The 23,304-nt window shown below is 40.8% G+C and overlaps 1 protein-coding gene across 11 annotated transcripts in view; it reads right to left on the bottom strand.

Annotated features, from left to right (window-relative positions):
* Nucleotides 1-23,304, bottom strand: part of MTSS1 (MTSS I-BAR domain containing 1) — a 126,433-nt gene that overhangs the window by 14,205 nt on the left and 88,924 nt on the right. For 5 of the 11 annotated variants that reach the window (XM_039382152.1, XM_039382148.1, XM_039382153.1 and 2 more), the window contains 8 exons: nt 20,681-20,765; nt 19,199-19,290; nt 17,399-17,473; nt 11,629-11,640; nt 6,253-6,410; nt 4,890-4,997; nt 3,912-4,009; nt 1,703-1,913 (listed from right to left, as the gene is read on the bottom strand). In XM_039382152.1, coding sequence (XP_039238086.1) covers nt 1,703-1,913; nt 3,912-4,009; nt 4,890-4,997; nt 6,253-6,410; nt 11,629-11,640; nt 17,399-17,473; nt 19,199-19,290; nt 20,681-20,765 — 839 coding nt within the window. The remainder of the gene's footprint in view (nt 1-1,702; nt 1,914-3,911; nt 4,010-4,889; nt 4,998-6,252; nt 6,411-11,628; nt 11,641-17,398; nt 17,474-19,198; nt 19,291-20,680; nt 20,766-23,304) is intronic. The other 6 variants (XM_039382157.1, XM_039382149.1, XM_039382156.1 and 3 more) reach the window with 2 other exon arrangements.

Below are 23,304 nucleotides of genomic sequence, written 5' to 3' on the forward strand. Positions count from 1 at the left end.
GTAACTGATGTATGTATCTTAAAAGTTAATTTCCTTACCTTGTTACTATTCCAGTTTACTTTATTATTGCTCATTTACTTTTTTTGCATTTCACTTAGGTTAGCCATAGCCAATCTAAACAAAACATTCATTTTATTAGTGTGCACAAAGTTCTTCAGGATGTCACCTACAAAAAAAAACTCATGTGTCCAGACTGCGGACAGTGCAGAAGAGGTATCATTTGAAAATGATCATCATCATTAAAATGAAAGAGGTAAATATATTTAAAAACAGTTGAGCTTCCCTTGAGAATGTGTTCCAAGCCTAAATGAACCAGTTTTATTTTGGATTGATGCCTTAAGTCTTACAAATATTAGAAAAATAAAAAACCATTAGGGGCTTAAGGCATCAGGATGATACCTTAAAATTTCATTAGGGGTTCCACTCACTAAATGTCTTGCAAAAGTAAGGGGCTGTGTGCTATCAGAGGTGGTCTAAGAGTAGTCTATATGGGCAGGTGACACTTGGAAATCACTAACACTTGCTGCTTGTTGACTTTGAGGATTAAAACTCCCCAACTATGCCTACAGAACTATCTACTCCCCAACATATGAAAAGGAGTGCAACTACATTTCTTAAAGTAAAAGACAATCTTCTCCAGTGACCTCAGGATGTATTAAAATGAGTAATACTGAACAACAGGATATTAGGTCCACTTTGGTTTGTGACTAAGATTTACGATGGGATTTATAACATGAGATGGTAATTCAGCCTTGTTTAAAAAATACTGCAGCTGCTGTGTGGTTTATTAAAAAACCCAAACAAAACAGCAGAAAATTCAGGTGCTGGAAGGTAGAGGCCTTGGAGCGTTGCAAAGCTCTGCCTGCAGATGGCCAGCTAGTTTTTATAGGAATGATGCCATGAAGAAATAGAGCAGCAACTTCCTTCTGTAGACCCAAAAATGCTCTGGAAAAGTTTTGCCTATATTGATAGTGAAATCCTCTTAGTTTTACTGTGTTTAGGATGTTACCATACATGACTACACAAACACTCATTTCTTATGAGTTCTCGTTTTCATGCAGAAACCTTATTTCTGCAAGGTGCTCAACTGAGAACCCAAAAGAGCAAGCCTATCCACAGAAATGGATGTAATAAAAAATGGTAAAGCCAGTTCCGTGTGATAATGCTGACAGCATTTTGAGTATCCCAGACCCTTCGCAGGGGAGGAATAAAAGAAGTCTCTCTGATGTCAAAGCCACTGTACTATGGCTGCCAAAAGGCTGTTCTGGCATCAATATTTGCCCATTAAACAGTAAACCGCCACCACATATTAACAACTTGCAACCTTTGCAGGATATTAACTGCTAACCTCAGTGGGTAAAGTGAGTATTATCCCCTCCGGTAAGGTGAGACTTGTTGTTCTTTCTCTTCTGTATGTATCTGAAAAATAGGCATCTAGGCTCCCTCCAGGGCCATCAGGAAAACTAAATCCCCCAAGAGTGACTCATCCTTTTCTTCAGTGCTAACTGCAAAAGCAGCATAAATCACTCAAGCTAGAGGCCCAACTTTTAGCTGGATGAAGTGTAGTGAGACAAACCTCACCCTCACTGTTTAAACTGACTCCAAGGTACCCCAAAACCACACCAGATTCTTTCTGTGAAAAGTGAGCCAATTTAAAGAGTCCAGCTCGCACTCAGGTTTTTGTTCTCATGCTTGCACGTACCTGGTTAGGTGCTTCTGGTGGCATGGGGGATGGCGATTTGGACTGGAAAGCATCCTGGGACATGAATCCAGAATCATGGGAGGACACACTGGACAGCCTCATGGGTGCCTGCTGAGGCAGATTGGAGCTGCGATAGCGATAGTGTGAACTAGGTGAGTGCGAGTGCGAGCCACTGGACCGGGAATCACTACTGTTAACGCTGTTCAGACTGCTGTGAGAGACAAAAGGAACAGAGAAAGGAAAGGGGAGAGGAAAAGACACAAGGGTGGGGTGGGGAGAGACCCATATGCAGTACAATTAACATTCCACATGTCTCTAGCAACAGGCAGCATAAACCGGAAAAGAAAAATATTGACAAATTAAATATATATATATATATATGCACATATATATCAGTAAAGAACTATAAGCAACTGCAGTATCCCTGGTGACCAGAGAGAAAATGGCATTTTACCTTGAATTTCACTCACATGACCAAATCTGTAACCACTCAGAGTTCAAAGTTGGGTTAGGGATGGAGGGATTGCTACATGCCCTCCCTAGCATTTGCACAGCACTTGCTCAAAAAGTCTCTGCTGACAGCCTTCTCCTATTCCTGACTTAGACCTTGCTGCCTCTGCACCATGGCCCAAATATACACTGGGATTTCTACAAGGGTGACCAAAGGCACTGCAGTTCATGTAAGAGTCTGTCTCTAGGCATGTCACTGCAGACAGTCAGCAGGACAATGTGTGAGACCATCACCAAACCCCCCGCGCTCCAGAGTACCTGGGACAAGCTTCGCTCACATGAAGGCTTCCTACCAGAAAAAAACATGTGATGGTATATTGAGTGAAGCCAAGCCACTGGGTATGGAGTTTTAGTTAGTAAGACGGTCAGAGAATTAAACCCCCAAATTAATATCCGTGTTAAAAAACCCAGGGTGATGCTCCAAACAAAGAGATTGATTTTTACTCCTCAGTATCCATGAATGACAGTAAGGACATGTCAGCTGCAATGTGGGAGCCTGTGAAATTTCCTGCTGGGGTGGCTGAGCAGGACTAGCAGGATGTACCTGTAGGCAGCTTTCTACCCCCACTGGCAGGAGCCTGGCCAAAGGAATGGCTCTGTAGGATATGTGGGTGAGGCCTGCAACTCCTGTTCACAAATGCCACGTACACAGAGGATGTACAAATCAGCTTGGAGCAGAGACAGAGAAGATCTGCTGAATTTTACCCACACATCCTAGTCTATGCCACAGAGGTTTTACTGCTCAAGAAGATGAGGTTCATTAGGAACAGATGATGAAATTTTGTTGGGGTTTTTTTTGCCATTTTCTTTTATAGCTTCAGGATATTGCATCTTTAAGCCTGTGCTCATTGCTCTAAATATGCATGTTTTCACATATATATATATAAAAGTACCGACTTTTTTTATATATATCTGCATGCAGAGACAAGTAGGTACATAGAAGTGGTGTTCACTTGCTCTGACATGCTGTAGGTAACTTTGCTCATACACAGAGAACCTGTAATACATTATTCATAAAGCAAACTGAAAGGTAATCATTTGAGAGCAGCTAGAGAGGTGTTGAGCAGAATACACAACAGGATATCTTCCTTTTCAGTAAAAGGAAAGAGTAAATGTGGACACCGGGTATGGGGGCAACATGCTAATAAACTGTTTTATGAGAAAAAACAGTTTTTACAGAGAAAGCATAGACAGAATCCAGTGTTTCAACATATTTCAGGACAGCATTAGACAGCATTAAACAGTCAAAAAAACTTGTATCAAAAAAGCATTTCCATCTACCAGACTCATAGGGCTATTGCCAAGGATGTTTTCCCTTTTCAAACAGTTTAACTTACTGATTAGTAACAGCTACTTAGAATAATCTAAAAAGTCATCACATGAAAAACAGAAAAGGAAATTATGAATGAACAATCTCAGAGCTTAGATCAGTACAGTCTGCTCTTTGATCCAAAATGGATTCAAGAGAACTGAACCAAAAACATCTGCAAGTTGTCTTGAGTTCAAAAGTTGTTCAGTCATGCCCATCCTTTTTAATATTCCCAGCACACACACTTAAACGAGTAATGACCACAAGGGACTGATTTCAGTAATACTTGTTATTTAAGATTTAAGAATGTATACAAATCCATATCACAGTTTGAACTTGCCTCCTGTTGTCCCCAAAGAGGTGAAAAACAAATATTACCAATCGACTTACCTGCAAACACTAGATTTTCTGGACATGGTAGTACTGGGAGAGGATGGAGGAGTCTGGTAAGACCAGCTGTAATCAGAACCTTTCAAATCTAAAATTACCTGATGAAAGATAATCAATAGCATCAAGGATGTGGAAAAATTTTACCCCTATTAACAGAAAACATCTTCTTGTCATTCGTCACCACTACAAACTTGCAGTGCCAATTGACTCAGTCTCAGTCCCCTTCCAGAATTACGCTGTGTATATAACACAGGAGAGTCAGCTTCATCCTTGGCTTTCCAGGAACTAACATACTTCAACACTAGGGCTGCTATTACAGAAGGAAAGTCACATTTGAATGGAAAAATCTTAAAAAGTAAACTGGAGATTTATTTCATGCATTCTGGAAGCTGTTTTGTTTGGGTTTTTTTTTTTTTTACTTTTTAAAAAACTATTACGGTCTTAGAGTTGAAGAACTGTTGCATTTTAAAAAATTAGCTGAAGATCCAATACTCAACCACAGCAGAGCTTTACACTTCTGGGTCAATGATATGACAAGAAAATTAACAGAGCAAGGCTGGAGAAAAACATCCTATTTGGATTTATTTAATGACACACATTTTTCTATGCATTTCAAGGACCACATGGAAAAATGCTCAAATGTTAGACTCCACCCAGCTATCCAATCCCAGCAATCTTGCAACTACGTAAAGACAGGGATGTTCAAATGTAGGGTGAGGAGATGACACTCATACTCTCAGTAGAAATCTGGCATCTTCATATACTTCCAAGTGTACCAAATACTTCAGGGGCACTAAGTTGGTACTTCAAGATAATTTTTTTTAAATTGCTTATGTTAAACATGACCTTGCTGCAGAGAAGCATCTACAAAACATAACATTAAGCCACTAAACACCAGTACTCAATATCCTTCAAAACACAAAAGGAAAACTGGTGCAAGCTACAAACGAAAATGTTTTCTAGGCAACAAGAGCTGACCTGTTCACTTGAGGATGGCAATTTGTGTGGATCCATGGTAAGACTTTTCAGGTCATCTGATATGGTTTGTAAATGGGTTATTTCTCCTAGCATTGATATTTCTTCTTCCTGAAAAGACAAAAGAGCATGGCTAATCACAGCCTTGGTTTTAAAAATCAGACCCATAATTCAACACACCACCTTTTTCTTTTTGCTGATGACTGCGGGGACGCCCAGTGGAGCCACCTTTTCTTTGCCCATTAAGCAGTAACTTCTTATGAAAGAAGCTTGAAAATTAAATTAGAGTTCTGTAACTACTTTTAAGATTGCTGTAAGTTCTGAGGCCCACAAAAATCTTTCTCTCATCAGCAAGATACATAAGTCTCAGCCTTCTTTTTGTGATGTGTTCAGAAAAAAGAGTGTCAGTTCTGCTGCATTTGACAAATTTTAACTCTTCTATGTATAGGCACTAATGTGCCCTAAAGATTTTAACCCTGAATGTACACAGGGGTTAAACTTGTACTCTTTGCTAGTTTTTGAAACTTAGAGATAAAGGCACTATACAGGTACAGAGCACCAATATATCTATGATTCCTTCTGGCTCAAATTACATCAACAACTAACTCAGATGATTCCTGCACTGTAAACTATCCTACCATTTCCTCCAGGTCCTCCAAAGTCTGGAATTCACCTCCTCCTGCTCAGCCATCACCTTCCTACTTCTCTAACTACAGTTTTCTGTTGAGAGTGGTGCTCTTTGTAAACAAGCACTGGGAACATATTCCCAGTACACCGGTGACCCTTCAGAAATGCATCATGCTTGCACAAAGCCACAAATGATTCCTTGTCGGGCTTCAGACAACCTGAGATGATGAAAATATACTGAAACCTTTTCAGGTTTGAACTGAAAACCTGTCATGTAGCAGGAAAAGAGCTATCAAAAAACTGCACGGAAGCAGCCTGCAATCTGTCAGATAATGTCATTATATAAACAGGGGAGGTCTTGAAACATTTATCAGTCCTAGCACTGGAGTAGGAGTGAGGAAGATTTATATTAAAATGTGATGTTAAGAAGAAAAGCAGTGGAAAAAACTGCATTTGCAATGTCTTAGGTTGAAATTCATAGGGAACACAAACTGACTTTAGTCTTTGTGCCCACTGTTTACCCATCAGTCATCTTGAAAGTATTCAGTGTCTTCTATCACTGAATTACTACAAGCGCCCACAAGAAAGGCTCCAATTCTCACCACTTGCTTGACAGAGATGAAGCTTAATTTTGGCTCTAGAAATTAATTCCCAAGACATAACAAGATACTCTTTTGAGAGGTTTTTGGCCACTTATCTAATCTGTGAATTGTACTGACTCAAAACGACGAGCTCTTACTATCACAGGGCGCAGCATGGAGATGAAAGCACAGAATCGGCCGCGCTCCTCGATCAGAGCCTTTCTGACAGCTTGCTTCTCAGTTTCTTCAAGCAGCAGGTACTTATCATTGACATCTTGTAAAGCACTATCCAACTGGGGCTGAATGTCACCCCGTCCTGTATGCAGGAAACAATCAAGAGTACATTTTGTCAAAACTGTGGATCTCCATAAACGACCTTATTTTCAGCCAGCACTGTTGCCAGATTGTGCTTTTGCAATTAATGTCTCAACCAGCATTTTATCTTAATTCAAGTTAGTAAGGGTTTTTTTCCCCCCAATTAAGTCAAGCATTTCAAAGCATTTATTTTTTCCCCTTTTGCACAGAATAGAAATACAGCTCAATTCAAAAGGTTTCAACAAGCCAAAGACAGCATTTGAAAGGACTTTCTCAAAGCATTACTGTACTAACTGTTCATATCACCCTTGCTGAAAACCAACACCTTACTAACAGGGAGAGTAGTAATCACTAATCCCAGGTAAACACCTCTTCCTATTTTTGTGCTTAACAAGGTCCTAATGACAACCTTGTGGAGCCACTAAATGAATGAATCAATCTCCTATATAAGATACTATTATGACATGTTACTGATCATTGGACCACTTGACTCAAGTACTCTGCACAAGCAACTGCTGCAAGTTTTCTTCATTCCAGGGTTCAAACAAAACCAAACCTATCAACATAGGTTATTAAGTATGTATTAATGTCCAATATCTGGCAATGGAAATAATAAAATTCCAACGTTTTGCAAACAAAAAGCTTCACTGTGTTAATTACAGTCAACTCATAATAACAAAACTTTTCTGTGTCAACTGCTTACTCTGCATCATGTCAAAAAATATTCCTCTAGGAATGAAGAGCTGCTGCCTAGACATACTATTACTGAACCAATAACATTTCAGTTGCAAGATATTTTCATGCAGCTTACACTCCTAAATATTTTGAAGAACTTTAGTTGTATAAATTTGTTGCAAATCTCCCAGGATCCAGGTACATATCCATACCACTGTTGCTAAATACCAGGGAGATAACATTGAAAAAATGGTGAGTGAGTTACAAGCAGTTACCCAAAATCAATTTTTACGGACAATAACCCTTCTGCACGGAGAATTTAAAGCTACGAGCAAGAGGAAGAAGAAAGTCTCTTGACTTGTGCAGTACACAATTGCAGATGACTTAATGTCAAGGTTACAAAAGAAAACCTTTGCCTTATTATCATATGTATTTCCTTAATACTCCTTTTCAAGGCAAAGCCATCAGCACCCCTGCACTGATGCACAGCCAGAGCTGCAGGAAAAGAGCGCAGCAATGGAAGCAAAGGGAATCACGCTGGTTTAGCAGCATTACAGGCTGGATATATCCAAATCTCCTCTGTACAGAGTTAGACATAGTCCAGATAAAACTGCACAGACCCCACATGCAGAGCTGTGCGATGGATCCTGGAAGAATCACATGCAGTGCAACATGGACATGGCCACTGCCAAGGCCAGCTGGGTACTAGACTGCCAACAGAACACCCACTGCCTGATCCTGCAGATCAGGCTGGCTGCTGTAATATGGTCATGAAACTGTTTTGGAAGTCAATAAGAATAACAGACTCTGAAGGTGCAGTCACCTGCTTTCTCTCTCAAAATTAGCATCTCCCAGAAACAAGTTATAAGAGAGCTTTGGGTAACATCTTGAAGGTCCTGTGCCTTCTTGTATGTCACTCTCAGGAGACATACTGGGCCTTCCTGCTTGAAGACCATTCTGTATGCTTCAAGTCCCTCCCCATACTCTCCTTTACCATCAGATGCAGCAGTTAAACATTTTATACTTCTCTGGAGTTGTTATTTCAAATTCCTTATGGAACAGAGACTTGCATCATTGCTCAGACCCCTTTTCAGTGTTGCCTGGAAATTACAGCAGGTGAAACAATCTCCCGTTGTTCAAACCTAGATTCTGACTCACTACCATGGATGTACCAAATGCAAAATATATTAGTTGTATACTAAATCACACACTCATTAGTTCAGCTCAGGAGAATTGCTGTAAATGTTAAGCTGCTCCATCATATGATCATGCACGTAACACAGTAAAAATCCTTGTTAAATGCATTCACTTGTGCACTGAGAACACACACGCTTAGAAAGCAACTGGACTCCATTGATAAAGTGGGTTCAATTACGGTGAATTTTGGTAATTCATGTGGACCTCACAGAGCACCATGTCTTCAACCAGAGCAACAAGAGCACCCAAAACCTGAGGCAAAAATAAACTCAATTTGCACCTGTGTAACTCACTAAATTCAATAAAGTTATCAGGATAACATTCAAGACGGTATTTTAACCCCTCAGCAAGGGCACATGTAAAACTGCACCCCTCTCCAACATCCTCTGTACCTCTACAAAATTTCCTTTATTTCTTTCAGTGAGTCAGTACATTACCAGATGCGCCACCTCCTCACTGCTACTTCCGCAGACCCGCTTTAATGCTCTGAGGCACTTGGGTAGTCAGTGAAAACACAGAAGCTGCCTGGGGTATAATTCAGAGCAGGAAACAAGCTTAGGAGAATCATTTAGATGAGGCTCCGAAGTCAGATGTTTACATGGCATGAACACAGCTCTCTCCCGATGACTCCTTGCAACTCATCTTTTAGGAGCAGAAAAGCTTTATCAACATCCTTTGAAAGCTCCACAAAGCAGACATCAATCTAACAAGTCTTTTGAAAGCAAGCATAGCTCTTCACATTCTCTGAATTGCCAGCTGCCTCCCATGTCACTCAGAGAGCTCATAAATTTGAGTGATGAGATCTCTGCCCAGTTAAACCAGTTTCCTTAGCTAAGCAGAGCAGAGCCAATCCCCTTGACAGCACTCCTATACCCATAGGACACAGAAGGTATGAGGACCAACTGCTCATCACCTCTGCTCCTCCCCCACCTTTGGGTCTCCACTGCTTTGAATCTGCTACTTATCTCAGAAGGGAATACTGACCACAGGAGAGCAATGAAGTTCTTTTCCCCTTTGAATTATGAGAGGAAGGGCACTTGTCCATGGCATCTCCAACAACTGATTGCAATATTTTTACTATGGACATGAGGCACATTTTCATAAGGAACATCAGCAAGTGATTATTTTTTCCAGCCCACATTGTCTGGCCTTTAGGTTATGCATTCGGAAACATTTCCAAACCAACACAACCACAGTAACGACATCAGATAGTTCCAGAACTCATCATGGAGCAGCTGTAAAAGTACACCTGGAAGGACATTCCTGCCCCAGCTGCAGGTAGGTTTGAGTGACCTACCACATCAATCTGCAACAGTAATGGCCAAAAACATCAAATGTAGTCACAGGTCTCTGGTCTGCAACCAGCCAGACATGAACAGGGTGTAGGGATGGTTCTGCAGAGCATGTCCAGCTGCACTCAGAAGAACAAGTCAACAACCTGAAAACCGAGGAGGAATTCAAATCCAGCCTTTCTCAAAATGGAGCTCTGGCAATGCAGAGAGGAGCAGAAATGCAAGACCAGAAGTTGTGGACTGAATTCTCCAATAGCCTGGGGACTTGCGGCTGGACCACAGGCAAGCAACAGCTAATCCAGTGCAGGGAGCTGAACTGCTTCTCATTAAAAGTAACATAAATCTGCTGCTACTTCAAGGACAGTTTTAATATGTTACCTTCAGAGCAGGTGCTCCACATCATTACCATGACATGCAAGAGCTTTAAAGGACCAACATGCACTAAAGGTTCCATTTTACAGTGCTTTGTGTGAATCCTGGCTGAAAGCCTCATGCAATTTCTGAAATAACCACCATTTAAAAAGAACTTCAGTAAAGGGAAAGTATTAGGGAGAAAGAAAAAGGCAAATCTCATTTTCAACCCAATTTCATGTCTATTTTATAAGATAACTTAAACTAGCAAAGCTCTCAGCAACACCAAAGCAGAACAATCATCTTTAAATGCTCTCAGTGCAAGTCAGACTGCTAAAGTTAATGCTGTTATTGACAAAGTAATGCAGCAAATATTGGTGAAACTATTATTTTCCATGTTCTCACTCAAAGACTGCTCCCTTGCACTTTTTTGAGTGTCTGCATAGAACTTGAATATTCAATATTGGACACTTTACAGAGTGGCAGAATTTACACTGTATAAGATAATGCTGAGTACACCTCTACTTGTACAAATCAAAGCAGGCTCCAAGTCATTCATTCCCAAAACACCTTCTTTACAAGAGTACACCTGCTCCAGCTGCCAGGACAAACAACCCCTCTAAGTTTGCACAGTAAAGATAACAAATCAACTAATACGGATCTGGGTCGAGAATGGAAGAATTCTGCCACCATTTATAGCAAGGTGGAAAATCATATAGTTGGGATTAATTTCAGACTCCTTCAGAAACCAAATCCAAATCTTTCTGTTGGCTACTGGAGATCTGAATCAGCTGCTAATGTTCAAAAGCGCAAAGGCTTCCTTTAACAGAAAAATTCCAAGTTACTAAATGAAGCTTCAAGATTGAATTACAAACCAGGAAAACCACAATGTGTAATTCCAAAAAAGGGGACAAGCAGCAGCTCCAGGAGCCCAGATGAGGCAACTTGATTGAGAAGCCATCTAATCAATCCAAGCAATCCAGAGGCCAATCTAATCAATCCAGGCTTCTTCAAAGGGAACAGCTACATCACTACACTTGCAAGTGCAGGTATGATTACTTCTCTCAAGTTCAGAATCACGGCACTTCATTCACAAGGAGATCTCAAGGCAGCTACTTTAAATTTGCAATACAACTGAAAGAGAACCCCAATTCAAACATACTCGAGGTGTGATCAGGCAACAGGAGAGGAGACAATCGTGATGTTGAATTCCAACCCATTCCCCAGCATGAAGTAAATATAGTGATTTCTTATCCATCAGGTAAGAAAGATGCATGCGATTTTCAGAAAAAAAGGGGAATTTGGATCACAGATTACAAAGACCAACACTAAGGACTTGAAGCTCTAGACTTTAAAAGTCATATTAACAATAAGATACTCAATTATTTAAACATCACCTTGATGACATGTCTATTCCATTTAACTTCTCTCCCAACTGTGACATGATTTATCTGTCCACGTTAATCCCTTTCTAAAATAAACCAGAGGTTTATCCACAATACTGATTTTCTTCTTTTACCAGTGTTCCAATTAGATGCCAAAAGAAAATAAATCAAAAGATGCTTTGTTCATTAAGATTAGGCAAATTTTAGTTTCATTAGAAATTAAAGTCTAGGCAGTTAGTGGAGACCAGACACCATAAAGAGGCCACAGCAAGGGCTACAATGAACCAGCCACCAGGGTCACAGCATGGCACAGACTTACCCAGAGCCTCAGCTGTCAGGCAGGTGCGCATGGTGAGAAATTGCAGGACACAAAATTGACACAGAAAGGAAAATAAAAAAAGTCAAACTGGTATTACAGCATTCCTAGAATTTAGACATTATCATCAGCGCCAAGAAAAAAGAGTGAGCAGTTTGGACTAGGCTATTTTGACTTCTTCCATTGCTGATAAAGACAAGTGCATTAGCTTTGCTTCCTGGTGAGCTGTTGTAAGTTAAACTTCTGGTTATTTACCATATACAGTTTTACTTTAAGAGATTTAAACCAGTTTAGACTCCTCGGTGAGAACACATTAACCTGTGCTTCAGAGAAAGTGCACAACACAGATAAACGTCAGACTCTGGTCAGGCTGATGAAGTGGCAAAAAGCTCATCACCCTCACAGGGAAGAGGGAATTCAAACTTGCAGAACTCTGGGCAGGTGCTGTGTGAGTAACCACAGTGCTTTTTGATGTTCTCTACTGCAATTACATTAACAGATTGTTAATTAAATTAAAAGCTAATTGCTGATGCAATGTGGATGAACATCAAAAAGATTAACTATGATATGTGTATTTTAATTAAAAAACTTTTTATTATATGAAGTTTTGCAATAAACCTGGTTTGCTGTCAAAAAGAGGGGAACTATCAAGAGGCATTCAAAACTCGAATGAAAGTAAATCAAAGAAATGTCTTCAGTCACTGATTTAGCAATGTGTCTTCACTGCATTTTTGTGAAGTAGAGCTTACATTATAAGCTTGTAGGGAAAAAAACCCCAACAACAAAACACCAAAAAGCCCTGCAGGCACCACGGCCTCATTCACACAGGACATTTTCCCTGCAATAGATAAGGATAATTTGCTCATTAGCTTCCCTCCTTCTGAGCTGCATCAGTGTGAGTCTTGGCTCTCACTTCCCTCATCATGCCACACTTGATCAATTTAGAGGAATGAGGTTATCTCCTGCAGAGGAAGGGTCTGGCCAGGGGTTCCCCCTTCCCAGTCTGTCACTCCAGATGGGGTAAGTGCCACGTACAAAAAGAGTGCAAAGTACTTGAATGAGAAGGTCAGCATTTGCTTTAAGAACTGAGACATCCTTCAGTTATAATTGTGTTGAAGAGCTTTCTGTTTTTCAGTTAAGAGTCACAGGGTTTGCACAACCATCCTTGACAGGAGTATAGAAATATTACAAAGACCAGAGTGTAACCCCAAAACAGCTGTGAAGGCCCTAAAACACAAACAGGTCATCTTTGCTAATGAGGAGAAGGAAGAAAAAGCCCTTTTAGCAGTATTACAGTAAATTAATAATCATGTTCTACTCTCTCAATTTCATTAGAATCACAAAACACTTTCCAAGACTGCTGCATACTCAAAAGGAGAGGCTGTCAGTTTGGATACCCAATGTTGATGGGACACAAGAAGAAATGTACTGAATGTTAAGGCAATTCTGCAGAAACTTCTACAAATGGCATAGAGATAAAACTCAGTTTATATATTAACATGTGTTATATTATTGCGAGTGTTACATATAACTCCTCTCGTATCCTTGGATTGAAACATTTTCCTCAAAGCTCACACACAGCGTCACATGAAGAACCTGAAAATGAAACCTACCAGTCATGTTATATGCAGAAGGGAAACCTGTCCAGTTAATCATTAATAGCCAAGCTGAAATACAGAAGATAAAGCCAACATGCACTCCAGATTTTACATATACATTCAGATAAATTTTAATTTAGTCACTTTTTTAGTTAAACTAAGAATCATGCATTTTGTTAACCTTCCCAAATGGTTACATGCAGAGCCACAGCTGCTATCTCTCTTCTGAATTCAATATAGCATCAACAGCTTCTAGTAGCTATGGAATGAGGCCCTGACTCAGCAGAAACCTAAACATGGAATTTATTTTAAATGTATGCATAATTATTCTGCTGACTCAGGTTAGCTGGGCTGACTTCTGATGGCCAGTGTTTGTCTGAAAACAAAGAGCAATTTAGAAGATGTATGCAGTTCCATGCACTACACAGTTTTATCTGTTCAGACAAGAGCTAAGTTTCAACACTGAGATGTTGAGGCAAGAAGCCCTACAGGCCTGTTCCCTGTGGGAACAAAGGCCCTAAGGAAAAGGAGGTACCTTGAAGATCACCATGACATCCTCAGGGACTGCATGGGTTGGTACACCAGAATCCTATTTAGACTATACAGATTTAGCTTCATATGGACCTTTTTTTTAATAGTCAAAGACAACAAACAGAATGTAAATTATCTCTATGAGGTCTTTTGAAATGCAAGACCTTAATTTACACACAGACATGTCACTTTACTAGATATACTCTAGCAAACTCCTCAAAAGGACCCCGAACATCCTTTTGTTTTGTTTGGAAAGCTTGGTGTTTTCTCCATCGCTTCAAGCTTTGGAAACACCTTTACTGCAATTAACACGCTTACTCAGAAAACATAATGTCTAATAAATGATCTTAAGTGCCCAGCCTGAACTTTCAACTTGGCCGCATGGAACCAGACCATGCGCAAGCCAGGGCACAGGCAGACCCCCCATGTATTCGGCCCCTCGGTGGGGTGTCCAACCTGCAGTGCTCCTGCCACGACAAGCCACACAGCCCAGGGCTCTCTCTCCTAAATGTCCTTGGGATGCAGACAAGGAGCTGCTGTGCATGCTGCAGCCATCACCTACGAGAGAGAGCCTCCGCAGCTCAATGCGGAAGGGTGAGAGAACACCCCTGCCGTGATGCGAATGAGGAAAGTAGAGGGTTATATTTGAGTTCCTACTACATCTAAAGCTGCCCAAAGCAAAGGAAAACCACTTTCTCATCCAGTCACAGCAGAATAAGCTTGAAGGACCTTTTTTAGTAGCATGCACAGTATTGAAGCAAATCCCGAATTCAGCAAACATCTCACTTGCCCACAGATGATCGTAACGTTAATTCAAAGATATTCTTACAAGTGCTAGGAAGGGAAGGAATTGGTTGTTTTAGAGTTCCCATAGGTGAGTCAGTAATTTTACAGAAAAATCAAAGGGACAGGTCCTGCTTGAGGAAGAACAGAACAAAAGAAGTAAATCCGAGCAACAGGGAAACGAGAGTTGAAGACACAATAAGACATTCATGCACTCAGCCACATGCCTGTCAGGAGAGTTTCACCCATAGTTCCCTGTCCACATTTCAAACCTCATTTATGACCTAAAGCAGAATCACTTCTGCACTCGTGTCATGAATAAATAAACCCCTTCTTGATTATTTTTATCCCTCAATAATAGCAAAAGCAACATACTTCATCACATAGGACATTGAACAGATCTGTCAAGATGGATACATACAAAAAACATTTTCATGACGACATCTGACACTGCATTCAGACCAACACTTTATTTCCTCAAGGTAGGGATCAAAACAACAAAGAGGGGGAAAAAATCTGCCATGTTTTTTTTTTTCTTCTGTATTTAAGCGCTGTAGATAACTTGCAAGAAGGCAGGGAGAACTTCCTTGGACCTCCTGCCCACTTGTGCTGGGAACCCACAGGGCCAACAGCTTTGGGCATTCATACTCTCATCCATACGAGCCTCAAGGCCTCCCTGCATCTCTCCTACTCAGGGGCCATGAGAACAACGCTCAGCTCCTCAAAAATATTGCAGCTCCTACTTTTCCCTGTACTGGCTACCTGTGAGTCTTCAGCTCTTCCACCTTCCCCATACACGTCCCTCTGTGACCAGCTTTAATCCCACCTGACTCCTATTGGGTTTGTGCTCTGGACCTAAACACCAGGTGTGGGAGAGCAATTCCACGGGGGACAGCACAGAAATACAGCACCTTCAGTACAGCTCCAAAAGTATGTCAAAACAGCAAAATTAAGCAAGGGAATGACATTTAAAAAGAACTATGAAAGAAACAAAGAAAACTTCAATCATACCATGGCTGCTGCAATAATGATGGCAAAACGAGGCCTGTTCCACTCCCCACTCAAAGATGCTTAATCCTGAAGGAGGACAAGACACCAGTTTGCTAACCCTCGTCACAAGACTTGGCTCACATTTGGGGAGGAAAATATGAACCCAGAAATCCAAGGACTATGTCTGCTTGCTTTAACCACCGCTGACAGATGCAGGTGGCATCTGCAGTATGAGAACAGTGGGTTGGGTTTTTTTCCAGCAGCTTTTAAGTTCTTCTCTCTCTGCTTCACACTTTACAGAAAATTATGTCTCCTTCTTCAATATTGCAGATGGATTTATTCAATACCCAGAAGCAGGATAAAGGGGAGCTGGAGCCAGACAGCTGTCATTCCATAGAAACAGGGTCAAAAAATGGCTCCTTCTTCACAGATCCCAGACAACCAACCAAACCATTCTATGCTTCAGTATTTTTCTCAGTGCTCACCTACCATGCATTGATGGGTTGTTTGTAACACAGGTGGACAAGAAGATATGAGACTAGAAAAGGAGGGGGAGACAGGAAGAAAAACTGAGGAAATATTACACACTCTCTACAGATGTTGGTCTGAAGTCCGACAATTCATCACAGAAAATGAGAAACATGTTTACACATCATCCAAAATCAAAATCTTAAAAAGTCATGTTCCTCTAACGATCATCATTCTGATTTTAAATACTAAACTTCTGACAGACAGACACACAAAGCCTAATGAGCTAAGCTCCCTCTTGCTGGCTTCCACCTCTCCTTTCCTCATCCCTCATCTAACATCAGCTAAAATTCAAGAGCAGTTTTCTAGTCATGTGGCTTTCTACCACTGTAATTAACTGACTCACCTATTAGGAAGGACAGTCAGAGACAGCTCATCTGTTCTGGGTAACACTTATACAATTTCAAAATTTCAAGAAACTCCCCACCCTAGTATTTATTTTGCTCATCCGTGGGTTCACTGATTTTAGGCAGGATGGGAAGGACAAGTTGCAACCTGCAGGCTGAGAGCTGCTCAAAGCACACTTCCAACCCTGCTGCTTCCGACCCACTGTGGAAAAGGGAACCAGGAAGTCTGCTTCTGTACAAGCTCCCTATCATTGCTCCAAAGCCTGGTGGGGTTTGCGCTTGGTCAAGTAGAAGCCTTAGTGATGGCAGTGCTGTAGCTACCAGTGATGCTTGTTTCCATTAAAATGACGATGAAACTCCTGGGACAAGATGGAGGTGGGAGAGCAACAGGAGCACAAGATTCAGGTACTAAAAAAGACATACTGCCTTTGGGGAGAACTCCCTTTCTTTTCTCACTCATGTTTAGTTTTCTATGGCTGCCAAGTGCCCTCCCCTTGATAACAACCCGTGCCACCTTCTCACATTTTGAGGAATAACATAAGGTTTAGGACACCACAGACTGTCAAAATAAAAAGAAAAAAGAAGAAAGGTGGTAGAAAGGGAGAACATTGAGAAATGTTAATAGTTACAGAACATTTACATAATGGCTTTTTTTATATTATTCCAAAAGATTCTAGAAAATTTTACAGGTATCTGTACAAGCCATGTTAGAGTGTCAATGTTCCTAAGAAGAATAAGTTAGCAGTAAGGGTTCTATTTTAAAACACGATTGACTTTGTACAAACAGTTTCAAGGCTATTGCATAAGAACATTAGATGGCAGCTTCAGAGTATGATTTAAATGACACATAGTAATTCTATCCTGGTGTTCAAGTACATATCAGGAATACACTAGAGGGGACCGAATTATTATAACAGAAAGTCCTACTGCTGTTCAGTCTTTGTCAATGAGCACAGCCCAGAAGTTTTTTTAACAGTATAGTATGGAGCAAGTTACCTTTCTTTGCTTTCTTCTGTAGCTTCAGTGTGTCAGATGATTTCTTTTTTATCTCTTGGCGGGCTTTTTTGTATTCTAAAAAACACACACAGTCTCTATTATCAACATACTCAGTGTCAAAATGAATGTTTTTCACAGAAAAGGCTATGCTTGAAGACATTAGACTACCAACTTTTAGAGGGCAGCTACTATTAATCAAAGCAGCTTAGAACTCACATTTTGTAGTGCCTATACATTTGGCTTAATATAACATTTTAGGGTGCGAGCACATTCACATACCAAAATCTTTTCCAAATAAACAAAGCCTTTACAGAAATAACAACTGAGAACACAGTACAAAATTAGAGTGCTTTTCACTTCAGATTCATCCACTCTCAGGAATGGAAAACAGAGATGACAGGTTTCTCGAAACATCTGTGTTCAAAAACAAGCATCCAGAAATGGCAAGGCAGAGAATATCCTGTGATCCCTCTCCAGCATGAGAGTCAGGCGGAGGGAGAGAGTGCTAAAACTTTGCCCAAGGAAGGGTCACATTGCTAGCTCTTTCTGATGAAGTGGAACACACTGCAGTTGTCCTCATTTTTAGATGAGCTGCAAATCCTGGGAGAATTAAAATCCCAGAACAAAATATTCAACCTCTAGTGCAGGGACACTAAAGGTACCAGATATGAAAGCTGATATTTAAAAAAAAAATAAAAAAAAATAAAAGGCATGTATGCATGTATATACATATACACATACACTTTAACAAAGGAGTCAATGTTACTACTCTTCTAATAGATGGAAAAACAGAAGCAGGCTGGTGGCAGGCACAAGAACTGTACCGAGGCCAACTGCACCCCCAACACCCAAGTCTGCCCACTAAACCCTAAATCTCACTGCCACTTTGGCCAGGGTCACCCCTACCTGCAGGAACCCAGGTGATTCCTCCCTACCTTGCTTAACACTCTCTGCAGCACAAGGCAGAGATTTTATCAAGGGCTGCTGATTCAACTGCTTCTATGTGATCACAGTAACAGTGGAGCAAGAAGCAAATCCTCTTTTGGAGGCCAAGCCCACTCCTTCCCATCAGTTCTCACCCTCTACAAAATAAGTTATGGTGCTCTTGCTTCTTTCAGCCATAGCAAAAGTCTTCAATTTTCAAGTGGTGAACTGGAACCTGCTTTCAGCACCTGTGCTAGAGGGCCACCATCCCCAATTAAAGTTTTGCAAAGCCAAAGACATCTACCTATGCACTTGCTTTGCAAGACTGCTGCCTCCTGTTCATTCCCCCAGGAAAGCCTCTGGAGCCATCATCAGCACTGCAGCTCTGGGCATTCCATGTCCACGACACAGATCTCCTGCTCCCCAGGTGCACATTTCTGTGTGGCATCAGGTATAAAATAACGATGCTCAGTGTTTTACAGGGCTGTGCAATCTCTGGAGAACGCTGCATCTGAGGCATAACATGATCTTACAATTTGCTTTTAACAATACCCCAGGGCTTTGACAGGATAGATGTGGCATCTCCAGTCCTCAGCACTATCACAGAACACACAGTGAGAGCAGACTAACAGACTAGTCACGGCTTATCAGTCAAGGAAACAATCTACCCCTTGGGGTCCTGCAAACTAAACCTTCCAAATGCATAGCAAGGGTTAAAATTTTGTTAGGCACTTTAGGAGAGGAGTGTTTTAGAAGCGAGAAGTTGCTATACATATTTAAGCACATCATTCAGTTCCCCAGTACAAACATGAAAAGAGGAAGAAAAACTGATATTACAATCTTACTCCTATTAAAGAATTCTTCCTCTGTAACTACCTTTTGCATGGTCTTTATCCAGCTGATTGGCCACTTTCTTCCACTCTTCCATCTGTTCTTGAAGTGGGTTTATCAGACAGTCAATTAAAGCACTAATTTTGTTGGAAAAACACAAAGAGCAATCAAATCCTGCAGATGCCCCTATTCTTACAGAGAGATCCAAGGTCAATATTGGAGTATTTTTACTTTTTGCTGTGACAGCTACCAGTGCCACAATGTAAATATCAGAACATAAAAATGTTTACACTGGAGAAAGCAGAAGAAAGAACTGGATCAAAAAAAAAAGTAAAAATCCACATCACAAGATAACCAGAATTACTGCGCAGAAGTTCAGGACAGTGAGGAACAGAGAATAAAGCAGAGGAGTGACCCAAAACAGGTCAATGTAAACAGTTAGATCCTACTCAGCTGTCACACAGTTTAAATGGATACTCTGGAGACCAGAAAGGTTCACGAAGCCATGAAGATTATAAACTTAAATAACACATTTATATACACAAGAAGACAGCAGTTGTACAACAGAACAACATCCTGGCCAATGATGGGCCTCACCTCGCACCAGTGGAGCCCATGATACAGCACCAGCAATCCTGCGCTAATTAATGAGACTGGGATCAAATCATTTAAATAGCTAACTCTCGGGTAACTGGAGACTAAAGTTGTCTCTTCACAGCCAATTTCTTAAAAATCCTTATTTTAAAATAATCAGAAAAATCACAGAATGGTTTGGGTTGGAAGGGACCTTAAAGGTCATCTAGTTCCAATTCCCCTGCCATGGACAAGGACACCTTCCACTAGACCAGGTTGCTCAGGGCCCCATCCAACCTGGCCTTGAATACTTCCAAAGATGGTGGAAAAAGGGAAAAAACAAACCAGGTCACCAGCAAATGGTGAAGCATCATTTTTTTTCACCTCAGGTCAAGTATAACTTGCAAGTCTGGTTAAAAAGCACACATGCAAACTACAACTTGTACAAATTGTTTTTGTACAGCCCAGCTTACATATGAGCTAATCCTCTCTCATAACCTCTACAGTCTAACTTCAACAGCAAAAAGGGAATGAGAGAATTTGCCTTTTCCACACTCATTTGCTGAAAGTTTTTTTTCTTGGTCACAAGCTGTTTGGGCTCTCCAGTAAGCTGAGGAAGCAGCACAACATGCTGCTGCTGCCTTAAAACTTAGTAATAAAGCTTGAAGTCCTGAAACAAAGACAGGTCAGTTGGTCACATCAGCAGCCGCCTGCTCAGCACTGAGTATCAGGAACTGACAGTGGGAATTTGCAGCATATAGAGGTGATTTGAGGTGACTAGCCCAGCCCCCAGAATATGCAGTGAAATCCTGCATGTTCACAGCACCTAATGTGCTGTGGGGCAGAGAAAAATTGCTGTTCTCAGTGACATCAGCTGAGAAGCCAATGCTGGTGGACAGCTTCAGCATCAGAAAGATGAACCTCCAGTGCCAGGCCAGGTAGGGAGCCACTCACCTTGAGAACTGCCGGAGTTTCGACTCTATACTTCTGTGCCTCATACACATCCTGGTGAGAGCAGACCCAATCTCTCTGGTACCACCTGAAAAACAAAAAACAAAAGGCAGGTGAGACCCCGATGAGATTCCCACCTGTGGTGTAGAGGCATAAGAACCAGGAGGCAGGTGCCAAGCCTTCCAGAGCAACTGTAAAACAAATTACTAGTAACTGTAGAATCAACCAGGCTATTAACAGGGCAGACCTCAGGGGTATCTGCCACCTCAGGAAGAGATTAATTCCTGTTTACCAAGAGACCAGAACTGAACAATTAAACATGAATAATACGCAGTTCTTCCCAGCACTTTTCTGTGCCATGAGGTCCAACTCCATGGCAGAAGAGTTAAAAGTGCCTGAAGATGTCAAGAGCCAAGAAGCAAAGCTGGCACAAGGGGATCTATAGAGAGCTGGGCATCTATAGAGAGTTTATTTACACATTTTGGAAATAAACCTAGGGGATTCGATCCAATTTTCCCATCTCTGGATTCTTTAGATCCAGTGCCTCAAAGGGATTCTGCTCCTCTGGGATATGTGCCCGATCCCACATGCCGCAGGTCCCAGCATTGCCAGGAGGTGGCGCCGTTCGCTGCAGCCCCTCGCGCATCCCACAGGTGGGACAACCAGCGGTTTTCCAAGTGTTCCTCCTCCCAAGCTGTGCCTTCCGAAAACACACATTCTTTCATTCCCCACTTCAATCAGCATTACCAACTCTGACCAGCCCATCAAATTTCGATATAACTTTGTTTTGGTTAGTTGCTAGGTTTGGTAATTGCTTGGTTCCCATTTGCAAGTCAAATCTACTATTTTCAGGGTAACAAACATCAACCTTCGTACAAAATGTTTCCAAAATGCAGTGCTCTCTGCAACACTGAATATATCAGCAACTATTTAAAAGACCTATTTGATTATTAGAATAACTTTGGACTTGTATCACAAACTAAAATCTTCCTTAGCCTTTAAAAACGACATTGCCCAAGTAAAAAAAAAAAAAAAATCTTCCCAAGAAACTTGAAAATTTTTGATCATTTGAGTTTTTCAAACATGAAAAAAAGTCACCATCTTCCTGCATTCTTGTGAAATTAAATCCTGCGCCCACAAAATGGCTGTGGAACAAAGACACTAAATAACTGGAACAAACTGCGGCTATTTGGTATTTTCCATTGTTCAAAAAGATAAACAGAAAGTCCTTTGTGACTTGCCCAATTACTCATGTTTTTATAAGGAGCTATTGAAATAATATTATTTAGTAACACTGAAGAGCTGTAGCCTCTCTGCATACGAGTGCTTGGGAATAGCATACGGACTCCAGCCTGTGGAAGAGATGGATCCAAACCCATCTCTTCCGGTGATGCTGCACTTGCACACGCTGTGACAGACTCTGGTAACTTGAAAAGCAATACAGAGGATGGAGAGAGGCATAACAGAGAGAAAACAACTGGAGAAAGAGGACAACATCCACAACAAAACATCTTTATCCCAAAACATGGGCATTTTTCTCTGGAGCCAGTGGCAAATAAAAGTAATTTTATTTCAGAGCTCAATATGGCACAACTCCAATGACAGAGAAGGAGAAATGAAGCAAAAACTTCCATGGCCATCAGCAGAGTAATTCTGAATCGAGTTTAAGCAGAAGGTAGGTTTTTCAGGTTGAAAACTCACTGACATACTGGAATATTAAATACTGTCAATGGTTAAGTGACACTGCTTTCCTAAGTCTGTTATATGAAAAAGGAAGGGTCATACCAGAACAATGATAAGGAAATAAGGTACCATGTGTTTTGGAGACTAGGAAATGAGGGCCAGTTACTGTTAATATTAAAATGCAAGATAACAGAATTTTACCTGAAACACCAACAACCAAAGTATAAATATATCCCCTCAATATACAGTACAGATGGGCAGGCAAGGTCAGCCAAACAGCAATACAAAGTTTGGCCTATACACTGGTAGTTGAGCTGGTTTAAAAAACAAAGAAAAACCAAACCAAAACAAAAAACCCAAACCAAACCAAACAAAAAAACCCCTCAAAAATAACAAAAAAACACAACAACAACAACAACAACAACAACAACAACCAAACAACAAAAAAAAAAAAAAAAAAAAAAAAAAAAAAAAAAAAAAAAAAAAAAAAAAAAAAAAAAAAAAAAAAAAACAAAAAAAAAAAACCCAACCAAACCAAAAACCCAACCCACAACAAAAATAAATAAAGCCTGGAATAAAAAGGTTATTACATAGAAAAAAAACAAACTAAACTTGTTGGGAATGAGGGGGCTGCTGGTTCTCCCCACCTTTTAAAACTTCCTGTTAACCATGAAGTGTTTACACAAACATGGAAAGATGAGGTGTTAATTTAATTCTGTGAATAAAGACTATTCTAACAAAGTGAAAGTAAGGGAGAAAAAATGGTTTGGAGAAATTTTTAATGTCAATTCTGGAAACAGGGTGTTCCAGAAGATGGGTTTAGGATTCTGCTCAGGAAAGAGAATGAGGGGTGCTGCTGGAAAGTTTGGGAGGGCTAAGCCAGCACCTCAGCTTGGTCATCATGGACTCAGGGAGGGCTGTGGGGAGTGGGTCAGGGCTGGCAA

The sequence above is a fragment of the Pipra filicauda genome, unplaced genomic scaffold (genome assembly GCF_003945595.2).
Source record: "Pipra filicauda isolate LSUMZ 115617 unplaced genomic scaffold, ASM394559v2 scaffold25_size4600443_pilon, whole genome shotgun sequence".
NCBI lineage: Eukaryota > Metazoa > Chordata > Aves > Passeriformes > Pipridae > Pipra > Pipra filicauda.